This window comes from Physella acuta, unplaced genomic scaffold (assembly GCF_028476545.2).
Source record: "Physella acuta isolate Inbredline_101_S28 unplaced genomic scaffold, ASM2847654v3 ptg000041l, whole genome shotgun sequence".
In the NCBI taxonomy this organism is placed as follows: Eukaryota; Metazoa; Mollusca; class Gastropoda; family Physidae; genus Physella; species Physella acuta.
The window spans coordinates 306,079-320,486 of NW_026731561.1; the positions used below are offsets into that span (position 1 = coordinate 306,079).

Genomic DNA, 14,408 nt, shown 5'->3' on the forward strand with positions numbered 1-14,408 from the left:
ACGAAATGAAATTTATATAGAAAATATATACTTTTAACAGTGTCCGCCCCCCCCCCCCCCCCCGACCCGAAAAAAAGTCTAACTCCCCCCCCCCCCCCGAAAATTTTAAGTGCTGAGAAAACTGAGAAAAAAGTCTGGATGAAATGCTGATCGGATTTTGTCAGTTCGGACGACAGAACTATTTAAAAAACGTGAATGCGTTTATGAAACTGGTGGGTTCGGTATCTCAAAAGACTACAAAGAAATGGGTCTGAAATATATCTTCATATGCAGCCTATACACACACACATACAGACTTAAACACACACATATGTACACACGATTTGTGTGTGCGATTTTCTGTCTGCAATTTTTTTTTTGCGCATTTTTCTACGTTCGAAAATTCCTCTGTGCGCATTTACCTGAATGCACATTTTATTCTGTTGCGCAATTTTCTCTATGCGCATTCCTCCATGTACGCGAATTTCTGCTTGCACAAAATTCTGCTTGCGCATTTTACCTGTATTAAAAATCATATCTCTATCCCGAGGTGCCATTCCCCGTAGTGTTATATAAGAGTATTCGAGAAAGTTTAAAAGAGATCACTCCCGGTTTATTATCCCAATCTTAACATACAATATTCTTTCACAAATTGGTCTCCATGAGAGCAGAGCATCAGAAGCTTGTTTGTTCAACATCACAGCTACACCTGTTTGGTGATATTTTTCTTCTCCAGACAAAATGATTTTTTTCCTCTTCAGACATCTAGATCTATCTGCACTTGGCTTTTTCCTTACCTTGTCAGCCGTATTTATTGTAGTTTTATAATATACAGTTTAGAAAGAGAGTATAACATTACATCGAACAGTGACAAAACACAAAAATTTACACCTCTTCTCTTTTACGATCGAATGTTTTGGTCAGCACATAGATTTCATTTTCTTGAACAATTTCAAAGTGTTACGGATATTGTCTATCAGCCAACTTACGTAAAATGAGAGTGGTACGAGTTGCTCGTCGGTACGACATACCCACCTCTGGCCTATATATAATTTCTTGGGGTGGGGTGACAAGATGAGGTGCCGCAACGGTTGACACCCGACCTAGCAGCGCCACTGATCGTGACGTCAAGGGTTCCACAATATAGAAATATCTCGTTCTAGCGCACTTTATTACCATGTCGTGTCGTTGCACTGTCGTATCTGTACTGTCATAGGCCGCTAGTTATATCGTCAGTGTTTCTTCCAGACTTTTTTCTCCGGGGGGGGGGGGGGCACTTGAAATCTTCGGGGGGGGGGGCGGTAAACTTTCTTCGGGGGGGCGGACACTGTTAAAAGTATATATTTTCTATATAAATTATATAAATTTCATTTCGTTCGGGGGGGGGGGGGGGCGGTAAAAAATTTTCGGTGGAAGAAACTCTGTATATCGTCCGCACTGACAAAATCCGATCGCAAATCATATGACTATGAGTCGGGCGTGTGTATTGACCTCCGCTGAACCCCTGCGATTGACACGCAGAAACGGGTTATATCCAGTGTTTCTTCCAGACTTCTTTCTTCGGGGGGGGGGGGGGGTAGGGTAGGTTCGGACACTGTTAAAAGTATATATTTTCTACATAACTTCTATCTTGTTCGCCTTCCCCCCCCCCCTCCCCCCCCCTCCCCGGAGAGTTGTCTTGAAGAAACTCGGGTTCGATCAAACCAGGGTTAAGAAACACTGGTCTTGAATGTTGTGTTTGTGTCTTTTAAGAACTTGTTGAAAATGTTTTCTTTCATCTTCCAAGCTGATCTTCTGTAGAAGAAATTAGTTTACCTTAATTAATCTTATTTGTTAGTTTCAGATGGCTATTGGGCTTGTAAGTTGTTAAAGTAAGTAGCTTACCAAGTTCTCGCTCCGGTAGTTGCCAGCTAGCGTTTTTGTTGTTTTTCAAACCAAATGTGAATATTTTATCTTTGCTTAGTTTAATTGTTCCTACTTTCTTGTTTAGCTTGGCTTACTGTTTGCTTTACTATCTTCAATTCGTTGCGATGTCTCGTCTCTAATACATTGTTTAAAGTGTATGTATATAAACAAAGACGGGGGATAAGACGAAGACATAAAAGGCTGCATCAATCCTTATGAAATATTTCGTCAAACAAGCACGCTAGTATATATATATATATATATATATATATATATATATATATATATATATATATATATATATATAAATATATATATATATATATATATATATATATATATATATATATATATATAGCGTACACGTCCCCGCACGTTGCCGCGGGAATAGAAGTAAGTCTGTCGAAATATATAAATATAACAACGGTTTCATCAATGCGTTACCAATCATATATTCTTAGACGCTTGACCTTGTTTTCTAAAACTGAGTTATTTAAATGTAAACAATGCCTGGGCTTGAATCATAAATATTGGGACACGGGTTTACCTACACTACCACAGGAAAACCTTGAGTGAAGTTTAATCACTCACAGAAATAATGAGGTAGAACTAGAGGCGTAGCGACGAGGGGAGGGGTGCGGACCGTACCGGATGACACCATTTAGGGGGGGGGTGACACCAAGGCTCCTGAAAACTACATAGACGCCATAGTGCTCACAGGATAACCCAGAGCGCCACATAGCATCCTGAAACAATGATGCAGATTGCGTCATTCGCTAAAGTTACACTAATCAACGGGATTTTTTTCTTTAACACATAGAAAAAAAGTTATTTGACGTGTTTATAAACATTAGTGTGACTGATGCAATTTGTTTGCATTAGTAATGGGGTATTATTAGAAGCTCAATCTTAATTTCTGATTGGATTGTCTAAAAATAGATGCCAATTGCATCATTCGCAAAGTGACGAAACTGTTTGGATTTTTTTATGGATAAAAGGAAACAAAACAGTTAATAATCTAACCTTGGTTAATTTTTCTGATTATTAAAAAAATATATATTACAGGCCCCTCAGCGGCCCATGTGAACATTTGGGGGCCGAAACTGAAATTTTTGTTCGAAGCCAACTCGCACCCTACCATTGTTATTTTTATATACGGTATATGGAGAAAAATCGCACCCTCCCTGGGCGCCGCCCTGCGAAAGTAAAAAAAAAAAGATGTATTTACATAAACATCACCTGGAGTATTCTCATCAACTCCCTAAAGTTCGATGGCGATCGGATGAACGGTGTGAAACCGCAATCGACTTTTATTTTTATATACCGTATAAAGAGAAAAAACAAATTGCACCTTCCCCTGCGAATTGGAAATATTTTTTTTCCGAAGAAACCTCCCCTGTGAAGTATTCTCAACCACTTCCCAAAGTTTCATGGCGATCGGATTAAAGTGTAGTAATGCATAAAAGACAAACAGACATACATTGCTTTATATATATAGATATATAGCCAGGGCCGGCGCTACCTATAAGGCGAACTAGGCGGTTGCCTGGGGCGCTGTTCTTAGGGGGGGCGCCAAAATGGGTTGGAAAAACAAATTGAAAGTTTGAGGGGTGCAAATCGAAAGTTTGACGGTGGGGGGTGCAAATCGAAAGTTTGAGGGGAAGGGGGTGCAAAATGCAAGTTTGAGGGGGAGTGCAAATCGAAAGTTTGTCCCCGGGCGCAAGGAAGGGTCGCTACGCCTCTGATAATACGGGGCACGAAAAAAATTGCGAGGGCGGGCGCTTTTAATAAGTTTTGCCTAGGGCGCTAAATAACCTGGCGCCGGCACTGTATACAATATTTTTTCATTCGGTGGGGGAGGTTCCGCACGGGGTTACACCCGACCTATCGACGCTACCGCTGCTAACTACTGTATGGCTCAGAGACCTGGATGGTTACAAAATCAAACATCAACAGATAACAAACCTTCGCAACCCGATGTCTATGTCGCATCCTCAAAATAAGATTGCCAGCAAGAATCTTTTGTAAACATCTGTGGCAAAAAGTACTAATTAAAACAGCTTCCCATCAAAACCCGCCAATAGGGCTGGGCACACTAAGAAAAACGGAAGATAATATCGCCACACTATCTGACCAGCTCCCCGTTATCACACAAGGTCACAACCCCCTACCTCTAGGAGTGTGACGCCATATATGGACGACCCCTAATTATTAACTTATTGTAAAAGTGTTTTAATACATGTTTTTATTTATTGTTGATATTATACAGGCTATATTACAAAATATTTACCGCACCACAAATATAGGCTTTAATACTTACTTACTTAGCTATTCAATAGTTAAAACAAATTAATTACCTTTAGTCAGGCCTTTTACTACAAAAGTAAGTTCGCATGGTTTGCCAGAATGGCTTTACAATCGTAGGGTTTAACGTGATGTTTAGCTAAAAGCACAGATAACAAAATGCTTAAAATCTAAATTAACTATTTCTGCGTAAATTTGTGTTTTCTATATTCGATTTAAATGAGTTTATAATAAAATATAATTTAACAAAAAATTCAGATTACAATTAATGTAATGTATATAAATAACGATCTAAATAAAAATTTTAAAAATAAATGATCTTAGCGGTTCTTGAAAGCTGGCAAGCGTGAGCAGATTACAACTTCAAGTAAATCTAGATCTATTATTAGAACAAGTACTCACCTAGATTTATTAAAACTCTTAAAACAGAATTAAATCTAGATCTAGGCACAACCTACTGATCTAGATATATCTAGATTCTAGACTATCTAAATGTTAGTATTTTTAAAAAAATGAACCAAGAGGTTATTAATATTATTATTAATTAATATTAATAGATCTAGATCTACTTAAACTTAAACTAGACCATTATAATTTATTACTAAATTATTACTATTAAACTTAGTCTAAAGTCTAAATAGTAAATAGTCTTAGAGTGACTTAGAGTGAGTATCTTATCTAACCATTACAGACGATTACTGTATTAGAGATCTAGTATTATTAAATCTAGACTAGACAGTATTACTATTACCAAAGTATTAGTATTTGTATAGAGTATAGAGTACTAGTAGACACTATGACACTATAGATCTAGTATAAGTATACTTAATACTAAGTCTTTAGGGGGGTGACACCGAGGCAAAAAAATAGCAAAATATATAGAGAGAAAAATGATAATTCCACTTACTTAAATGATTAATTCGAGTGTTAAATAGTCTTTTAAGAGGTGCAAATCCAAAGTTTGAGGGGTGGTTGCAAATTGAAAGTTTGAGGGAGGGGGATGCAAATCGAAAGTTTGAGGGAGGGTGCAAATTGAAAATTGACAGTTTGTCCCCGGGGAAGGGTCGCTACGCCTCTGGGGGTGACACCATTAAGTGCCACACCAGGTGACACCCTACCTCGCTACGCCACTGATTATTAGTCAACACAACACCATATTAATTGTACACACTGATTAATGATTCCATTAAAAACCCAGCTGTTCAATGGTAATTAGACATCTATGCTGTTTTTTAAAGTAATTTGTTTACATTTCATAGCATACGTCTTGATAAGTAGATCTATAGATCTATATCAAACCTTAATGAAATAGTTCATTTCTTCATATTTTAAAATTGGAAGATGACGCCATTAGTTTTGTGTACTTTCCGTAGTTTAAACATTTAACATGTGACGTCATTTTTTTTTACGTTCTTGTCTCAACAATAAACACTTTTCAGGTTTCATAGTTAAAAATGTGTTTCTACATTTAAATATGCCTTTATTTTTATTTTCCTTCTTTAAACAAAATTTAGTTTATACATTGAAAACATCCAACATATTATTTTCAACATAAGTCTGTATCTTTAAGTTCTCCATATACTGATCCCATCGCCTCAAAAATGTTGTGGACACAGAGAGAGAAGTGCGGACAAGGGCTTTTATATATTAGGATTTATTGTAGTATAGATTGGGCCATAGACATAGAGTAGAGCTAAATGTAGTAGGTTAATAAATGATTTATACTTGATAATCAATATGATTCTGTCTTAAATGTTTATTTTATTCCAGGATTATTTATACAAATAGTGAAGCTGTGCACATCTCTAACAAAAATAGCTATTAAGCTTAACATTTTGTGTCTGGAATTATAGTACTAGATAGTATATAGTAGACTACACTATACAATGATACATATAACCTACTATTTGATTTGTTTTTTCCTCACCATTTGAATGCAGGTAGTGTAGCTAGATACTGCTAGAGTGTGAGACAGAAGAAAGGCAGTAAGTCATAAGTGGACTACTTTATGAGAGAACATTCATTCAGCATTAAAATTTAATTGTTGCAAAGAGCCCTCCCCCCACTACAATGGATAGCTTTTATATTGCACAGGTAAGTACTAGAACTGTTTATGCAAAAAAAAAAATTTGCACTAGACCAGGGGTCGGCAACCTGCGGCTCGCGAGCCGCATGCGGCTCTTTGGACGTCGAGGTGCGGCTCTTCAGCTCCATGCACAAATATTAATATTTTTTTAACTCATAAAAATATTAGTATGCAACACTCGGTACTGAACTATATAATAATAAATATAAACAATAAATACTCGCTATTCTATTAGAATATTTAGATACTCCATTTTTCAATGTACTTCCTTGTTTTCTAAAACCGAGTTATTTAAATGTAAACAATGCCTGTGCTTGGATCATATTTATCGGGGCACGGGTTGACCTACACTACAACCCAGCTCTCCATGGGGCGTGCTGTATGAAAGACTTGAGTGTAAGTTAACCACTCACCGTTATGTCATCTTTAATCACTCCTAATCAACGCCTAAGTGAAGGGGACTGAAAGTGGCGCTCATGTGAACCCGATTACACAATTTTTAAACATCATGTGTCGTGTGCCGGATTAACAATAATGAATGGTGCTCCTTAAAACTAACCTAGGCGCGTAGTGCTCGAGGGATAGCGCCAAATTGCACCCTGCAAAGACGCCGGAGGACGCGCCTGATTCGATTTAGTGAGCGACTATAGCAACTCGTTGTATCGAAAATGAACACCATGGTGCTCACGGGTAAGCTCGGAGCGCCAAAAGCGCCGGAGGGCGCGCCTGATTCAATTAAGTCAACGATTACTGTTGCCCATCGTGTCTTTAGTGTATAGCCTTTCTTAAAACGAACGTAGGCGCCATAGTGCTCGCAGGCTCTTCGGGTCGCGCAATCAACGAAGTGCCGGCGACTGCGCCTGTTGCAGTTTTGCCGCTGAATATAGTAGTATCCCTTACCCGCTATGTAGGACGCCAGATTAAAGGGTGCCAAGTGCTAAATACCCGCTCTGGAACTCTGGGCGCCAAACCATGTATTGACGAAAATCGCACCCTCCCAGGCGCTGCCCATAAGAATTTTTTTTTCACAGAAATCTACTCGGGAGTAATCTCATTTATTCTCAAAAGTTCCATGACGATCGGATGAACGGTGTCAATCCGCAATCGACATTTATCTTTATAAACCGAATCCACCCCTATGAATATTACCAGGGGTATTCTCAACAACTTTTCAAAGTTTTATGAAGATCAAATGAAAGGTGTAGTAATGTATAAAAGACAATCAGAAACAAACACACACACACCTACATTATATATATATATATATATATATATATATATATATATATATATATATATATATATATATATATATATATATATACATATATATACCTAATCCTTATCAAAGATCATAATGTTGAAGTTAAAATTTTAGTGGCTCTTTAAAAGGTGGGAGATCTTGTAAATTGTAACTTTTGGCTCTTTTGTCTCAAAAGGTTGCTGACCCCTGCACTAGACCTATTTGCATTATGAGGTTTTTTTTATGTGGAACAACTCATATTTGTCTGATTGTGATTGGTTAAATAAATAGTTTGTAATTTTAATGGTTATTTAACTAACAGAAACAAATGTCTGTTGGAAATTAAATTTACTATTGTTATTTAGGGTAATATTTTTCCTGCTTCTTTTTCCCCAGTTTAATGATTAGTGAAAATGGCAACCAGCAACACTTGATTATACTTGAAGGTTGTATTTGAGATCAGTTGTTCGGCAGCAATAAAGCATGTTGGTGAACCGCAAAACAAGTTTTAAAGATGGCATGCCAATGGCTGATTATGGTCCAGATGAAAATCTAAATGATAATGCAGATATAGAGTGGGTTAACAAGAGTTGGGTAAGAATTAAGTTTCATAAATGCAGTTTTTTGTAAGTGGCTTTATGTGCTAAAATTAATACTAACATTGTTTAGAATAATACTAATCAATATCTATTTTTGGTTTCTAAGTAATAATTAAGCTAAAAAAATTAACTTTTATAACAGGTACGCAGACTTCTTCGTGTTTGTGCATTTTTGAGTATGCTTTCTGTAAGCCTGAATACACCAATAACGTTTTCATCTTGGGACCAGTTGCTTTATATCACATTTGCTTTGGACTTAATTATCATGGTGTTATTCACAGCAGAAATGGTTGCAAAAATGCACATTCGAGGAGTGTGGAAGGTAGGTGTTTTTTATGATAGTCCAGAATATGCTATTTAACTATTTTAGACATAAACAGTCATTAATTTTTAATGCATAATTTAAAAACTTAACCATGTTATTATCTTGTGATACCCTTTTTTATGCACACATAATGTATGAAGTAATTTGTAGAACTATCTTCATTAACAAGAACTTAGATATCAAATTTGTAACATAGTTGTAACATTTTCAAGACAGCTACATTTTTCTTTGATCCCAGGGAGAAGCACCATATTTAAGAGATAGATGGTGCCAGTTTGATGGAGTGATGGTCATGTGTTTATGGGGATCAGTTATTTTACAGGTTAGTCTTCTAAAAACTGTAGTAGGACCTATTATACATGTATAATAATATTAATACTCTTTTGAGTAATGGGGACTGCATAGTCGGCCTATAGAGCTTTTGATTACTAACTAACTAAATGGCCTGCGTTCAGATCCCTGGCAGTAGAGGCTTGATAACTGGGGACAGCAACCCATCTATGAGAATAAACTCCAGAATCAAACAACTGCTGCCTTGTTGATTGTTCCTGGGTGTACAACGGCTACAGAAGCACATATAGAAAGGAAAGCAAGCTTAAGTTAGAGTCGACTGGCCATATGATAACATTTTGACAAGTAATACTTAACTTTGTTGGAGTAAATCCCCGCCCAATATTACAATAATGAAAAAAGAAGAATAACCATTTGAGTAATTACGTTATATTAAAAAATATTTCAGGTGTATGAGATTGTAGAGAAACCAAGTATTGACTCAGCCGCTGCCATTATAAGAATTATCCGTTCTCCACGACCATTGATCCTTGTAAGAGTGTTCAGGAATTTTTTAAAGTTTCAGCTGCCTAAAAATAGGATCAATTCAATATTTAAGTAAGTCCTTTAAAACATTTCATTTTCTGCTCACACATGTTCATTGTTGCCAAATATGGAGAAAATGTTTTGTTAATGTAAACTACTATACTCAGCTATTGGCACTTGATAGTTACAACACAGCAAAAACTAAGTTGCTTTTTGTTTTCAGACGATCGAGTCAACAAATTTACAATGTCACAATATTCTTTTTGTTCTTCATGTCTTTGTATGGATTTCTCGGGGTTCAGTTTTTTGGGAAAATGAAATATCGTTGTGTTAAGAATGGAACAGAACCAGGGTAAGTTGGTTTTTTTTGTTAGCCCTAAAAAAAGCTTCAAATGTTTAGTTTTGAAGTAAATATTTGTGAATCAATTACTTTAAAAAAATGTCAACATAACAGACTAGGGTAAATTCTTTGTTTAATTTTGAACTCATTTAATTTTCAGAAATGTGACTCTCTTTGATTTGGCAGTACCTGACACATTTTGTTCTCCAGATGTTGAGCCTAATTCTGGTTATCATTGTCAGGAAGGAATGATTTGTCTAGAGTTGACCATGAGTCCAGAAATAATGGGTTTTGTCGGATTTGATCACCTACGTAAATAATTCTTAACTATAGAAGATAATGTTTGAAAAATATAATCTAATTTATTAAAAATTTTTAGAAAATATTTCTTTAGCTGTGCATGTGTTCTGTTTAATTTCAGCCACTAGTGTATTTACTGTGTATCAAGCTGCTTCACAAGAGGGCTGGGTCTTTCTCATGTACAATTCCATTGATAGTCTCCAGTCATGGAAAGCTTATCTCTACTTTGTCTCTCTCATCTTTTTTCTTGCTTGGCTTGTTAAGGTAAAGTGCCATTTTATTTTTCTCCAATAATGGTTATAGGATAATTATCTAAGCTAGGGAGAATTATATATATATATATATATATATATATATATATATATATATATATATATATATATATATATATATATATATATATATATATATATATATATATATATATATATATATATATATATATATATATATATATATATATATATATATATATATATATACACACACACAAATACAACCTAGATTGCATAATCAAAGTCTTGCATAAAAATATTTTTAGCATTACATTTTTAAAAATAAAATTACTATGAAATTTCTGTATAATTTTTGCACTTTTATAATGATGTTAAAGTGTGCTAACTTCCTAATTATCTTATACTTGCATAAGACCATCTATGCTGACTTAAGGCTAATGCAATTTACATGCATGAAAAGACATAGCATATGCAATGTGACAAGCATTACTTCTTCTCACTTGTGTTGTGTTGCAGTCTTTCTTTTAACAATATTCTTTTTTTCTTCTAGAATGTTTTTATAGCAGTTATAATAGAAACTTTTGCTGAGATCCGAGTTCAGTTCCAGCAGATGTGGGGCTCTAGAGGAGGAACAGCAGAATCTGATGCTAGTCAGGTAACCGTACTAGCAGCTTAATACTCCCTTGTTATTGATGGTCAGTAGAGCAGGCGATGAAAATTTCTTTGACCAGTGTGTTCTGGCTCATTTTACATTTTCCACTTTTCAGTCATTTTAACCAAAAAATTTAACATTATTGGTGTTTTAAAAAATTCTGATATGACTATATTTTGAGGTTACAAATGTTTTTTTCAACATAATTTTTTTTGTCTAATTTTAAAAGTTACTGTAACTACTGTAAAAGATAGAGGCTAGAATAATCAGCACTAAACAGCAGTTTCCAAAATAAAAAAATACATTTATTCTTATAACTACAAAATGAAATAATGTTATTTCAGGTTATTCAAAACGATGGTGGATCATGGAAACTTGTTATGGTAGACGAGAATAAAACTAATGGTTTAGCTCCGCCAATATTTCAACGTGTGTTGAGGTCCAACTTTTTTCATACAATTATACTTTTGCTTGTGCTTATTGATGCAAGCATTGCAGCTAGTTTGAGTTTTGACCATGATAAGAAGTTGCCTGACGATAAAATGGATGGCTTTTATTTTGCACAGGTAAATGCTTGAATTGTTTAAGCAAAAAATAATGTGCACTAATTAAAAATATTGATTTATTTATGATGATTAGGAGGTCATTTTATTATTTTATAATGATTAACAATGAACAATATATTTCAGAATTTGTTTTTCATTCTCAAAAGAAAGACTCTATAGGAAATTAAAGAAAAAACAACTTAGGCTATGTGTTTCTGGCCATAAAATGCACTATTTTGTTACATTTCAGGTTGTTTTGACCATTTTCTTCTCATTAGAAGCTCTTTTTAAAATCTGGTGCCTTGGATTGAAAGGTTACTTGAAGAGATCATTACATGTGTTTGAGCTAGTTTTGGTCATTGGCACAGCAATGCACATCATTCCTGAACTGTACCGTTCAGCATTTACATGCTTTCAGGTTAATGTTTTCTTTGTTTTCACCTGATGTCTAACAACTTTAGCATTTGTTTTACCTTTATAATCATACATAACAAATTGCCAAGTACCTTAAAAGGACAATTCTTCCAGTCTCTAATTTTTTTATTCTTAAAAATACTAATAAATGCCATATCACTGCCAACCCCCTAACCAAGCACACTGCCATGAAAGTGTAAACTCTTTTCCTCCATCATTTATTACATAGGAAGCTTAGAAAACAATATGCTAAAGGACTTGGAAAGTAGGTAAAAGTAAACCTCAATTAGTAAAACAACTGAAGTGTTTGTAAATAAAACTGTTGATATGTAAATAAAAATGTAAATAACAGTGTCTATATGTAAACAACAGTTAAGAAAATTTGATTAAAAAATTCTGTTTGAAAATATTTAAATATTCATCGTTATGCAAGCTGAAAAAATCTTAATGTGTACATAAATAGACTGTTATAAGTGTATATTAAACATTCCACTGATACAAAAATATTATTTTGCTAGCTGAGCACTAAATCATCCTTAGTGCAGGATTGTTAGATGTTCATATTTGTGATGACAAAACATGCAGCATTAGGTGGAAGGCTCGGGGACCTCTTATAGTTTACTACTACTAGAAAGTTAAAAATTGAATGTAAACAAATAAAAATCAGTTTCTTTTCATTTGTTTTTTAGGTGATGAGACTTTTTCGCTTAATTAAAGCATCTCCAATGTTAGAGGGTTTCTGTTTCAAGGTACAGTTTGTTTTAAATTCTATTCTTATTTTAAAGAATTAAGTATTCCTACATGAGAAAACCACACACAATTCTAAGTGAACCTTTAAATCTTGTTCAATGGTGAAGTAAAAAGCATTTGTGGGAAGATTTATTCATTTCTTTTTTATCAGCGAATTAAATTTGCTGTTGCCCTCTGAATATAATAATAATAATTTAACACAAATCTAAGGAATGTATAAAAACTGTGCCAGCTCATTGTAACCATTGTAACTGATTAGTCTTACTTAGAGCTAAATGTAATATAGAAGTTTCTTCTCTCTTAACAGTTTTAACCAAACAACACTAATAGTCTACATGGTATCTCTTATTAGTATTTTTATACATATTTGTATATCTACCAAGTAGATAATTTTGTCATCCCTCAGATCTTTGGTCCTCCTAAAAAGCTTGGTAGCCTGATCCTGTTTACAATGTGTTTGCTGATTATTGCCTCAAGTATCAGCTTACAACTGTTTTGTTTTATTCGAGATTTCGACAAGTTTCAAACTTTTAAACAGGTAAAACTTGTGCATTTTACATTTCTTAAAAATTCTTTCAAAGTTTAGTTTTCCAAGGTGTATTATGATCTATTAAGCAGTTATCAAAATAGCATTTAATAACTAAAAAGATTGTCATGTATTGTAACTATATGTTCATTGATACCTCTATATACGAGCTATTTTCTACCTCTGAGTTACAAAGTTTTGAGATACAGGGATCCAAATTGGTAGGTTTGACAATTCATGGACAAGAAACACCCCAAAAAGTTGCTACTGATGATCATGCTTTGCAACTATTTAATAACACTTGTCTAACTCATTTCTGCAACATTCTAAAAGGAGGGTTGAAGCAAACCTTCTTAACAGACTGTATGTGAAAGTGACTAAATCTCTGTAAAAAAGGAACAAAAATTAGTGAGGAGAAAAGCAAATGTAATAATAATAAATAAATTCTCAATTATCATTTATGTTCAACTATGTTGATTGAATTTTAGTTCTAGTACATTCAGGAATAAAGTTTAGCAATTAGCATGTAGTGATAAAAAGAATTTTAAAAAAGTATAGAGTAAGCTCCTCCACCCTACACATACACAAGCTTAAAATCAATTAGCTCAAGTCAGCTGATTTCCAATGAATATAGACTTTGTAGAACCAGTTTATTTCTATACCTTCTTTATTATGGTTTAACACAGTATTTATAAAAACATTTTTCTTATTAAAAAAAACAAATGGGTTAGCATTTTGGGGGCTGTAATGGATTAATAGCATTTGTTTAATATAAATGGAGAAAATTGTTTTGAGATTCAAACAACTTGACATACAAGCAATATTATGGAATGAATTAAACTCCTATGTTGAGGTACCACTGTATTCTTACATGGGTGAAACTTCATTTATTCTTATATGGGTGATGCTACCTGCATTAAATGAGTGAAACTAAATGAATTCTTTTATGGGTGAAACTGCATGTATTCTTACATGGGTGAAACATGCATTTTAACATGGGTGAAACATGTATTTTAACATGGGTGGAACCACATTTATTCTTGTAACTATTTATATTCTCACAAAGTTGTAACTACGCATATTCTCATACATGTTTCCTTACATAGTTCAAGCACTGCAGATCTCTAGCTTTTCAAACAATCACTCCAAATCTTAAGACCTTTAACCATCTTTACTGATCATCACCTCTGCTACTGTATGGACCTTCAAGTAAAGATCCCCTGAGTCCTCTGTCCTGTGCCATCTCAATTTGACTCCAAGTGTAGCCCAGCTTTGTAGAGTCGCATCGGCAAATTTGGTTAACTTTTTTTGTTCACCTTGGGGGTTCTACCTTAATGCCTACCTGCCTGATGATGGAGGTTGGCTGTTTGTATGGAGTGTGCCCTATT

The 14,408-nt window shown here is 34.6% G+C and overlaps 1 protein-coding gene across 3 annotated transcripts in view; it reads left to right on the forward strand.

Annotated features, from left to right (window-relative positions):
* The first annotated feature begins 4,608 nt into the window (after positions 1 to 4,608).
* LOC131944078 (sodium leak channel NALCN) overlaps positions 4,609 to 14,408 on the forward strand; it is a 31,161-nt gene continuing 21,361 nt past the window's right edge. For 2 of the 3 annotated variants that reach the window (XM_059304576.1, XM_059304593.1), the window contains exons 1-14: positions 4,609 to 4,682; positions 6,129 to 6,282; positions 7,914 to 8,111; positions 8,259 to 8,438; positions 8,680 to 8,763; positions 9,181 to 9,329; positions 9,481 to 9,609; positions 9,758 to 9,909; positions 10,019 to 10,161; positions 10,684 to 10,788; positions 11,130 to 11,351; positions 11,581 to 11,748; positions 12,434 to 12,493; positions 12,901 to 13,032. In XM_059304576.1, the coding sequence (XP_059160559.1) occupies positions 8,001 to 8,111; positions 8,259 to 8,438; positions 8,680 to 8,763; positions 9,181 to 9,329; positions 9,481 to 9,609; positions 9,758 to 9,909; positions 10,019 to 10,161; positions 10,684 to 10,788; positions 11,130 to 11,351; positions 11,581 to 11,748; positions 12,434 to 12,493; positions 12,901 to 13,032 (1,635 nt within the window). In that variant the 5' untranslated portion in view covers positions 4,609 to 4,682; positions 6,129 to 6,282; positions 7,914 to 8,000. Of the gene's footprint in view, positions 4,683 to 4,814; positions 4,854 to 6,128; positions 6,283 to 7,913; positions 8,112 to 8,258; positions 8,439 to 8,679; positions 8,764 to 9,180; positions 9,330 to 9,480; positions 9,610 to 9,757; positions 9,910 to 10,018; positions 10,162 to 10,683; positions 10,789 to 11,129; positions 11,352 to 11,580; positions 11,749 to 12,433; positions 12,494 to 12,900; positions 13,033 to 14,408 lie in introns of those variants that run through there. The other variant, XM_059304586.1, reaches the window with a different exon arrangement.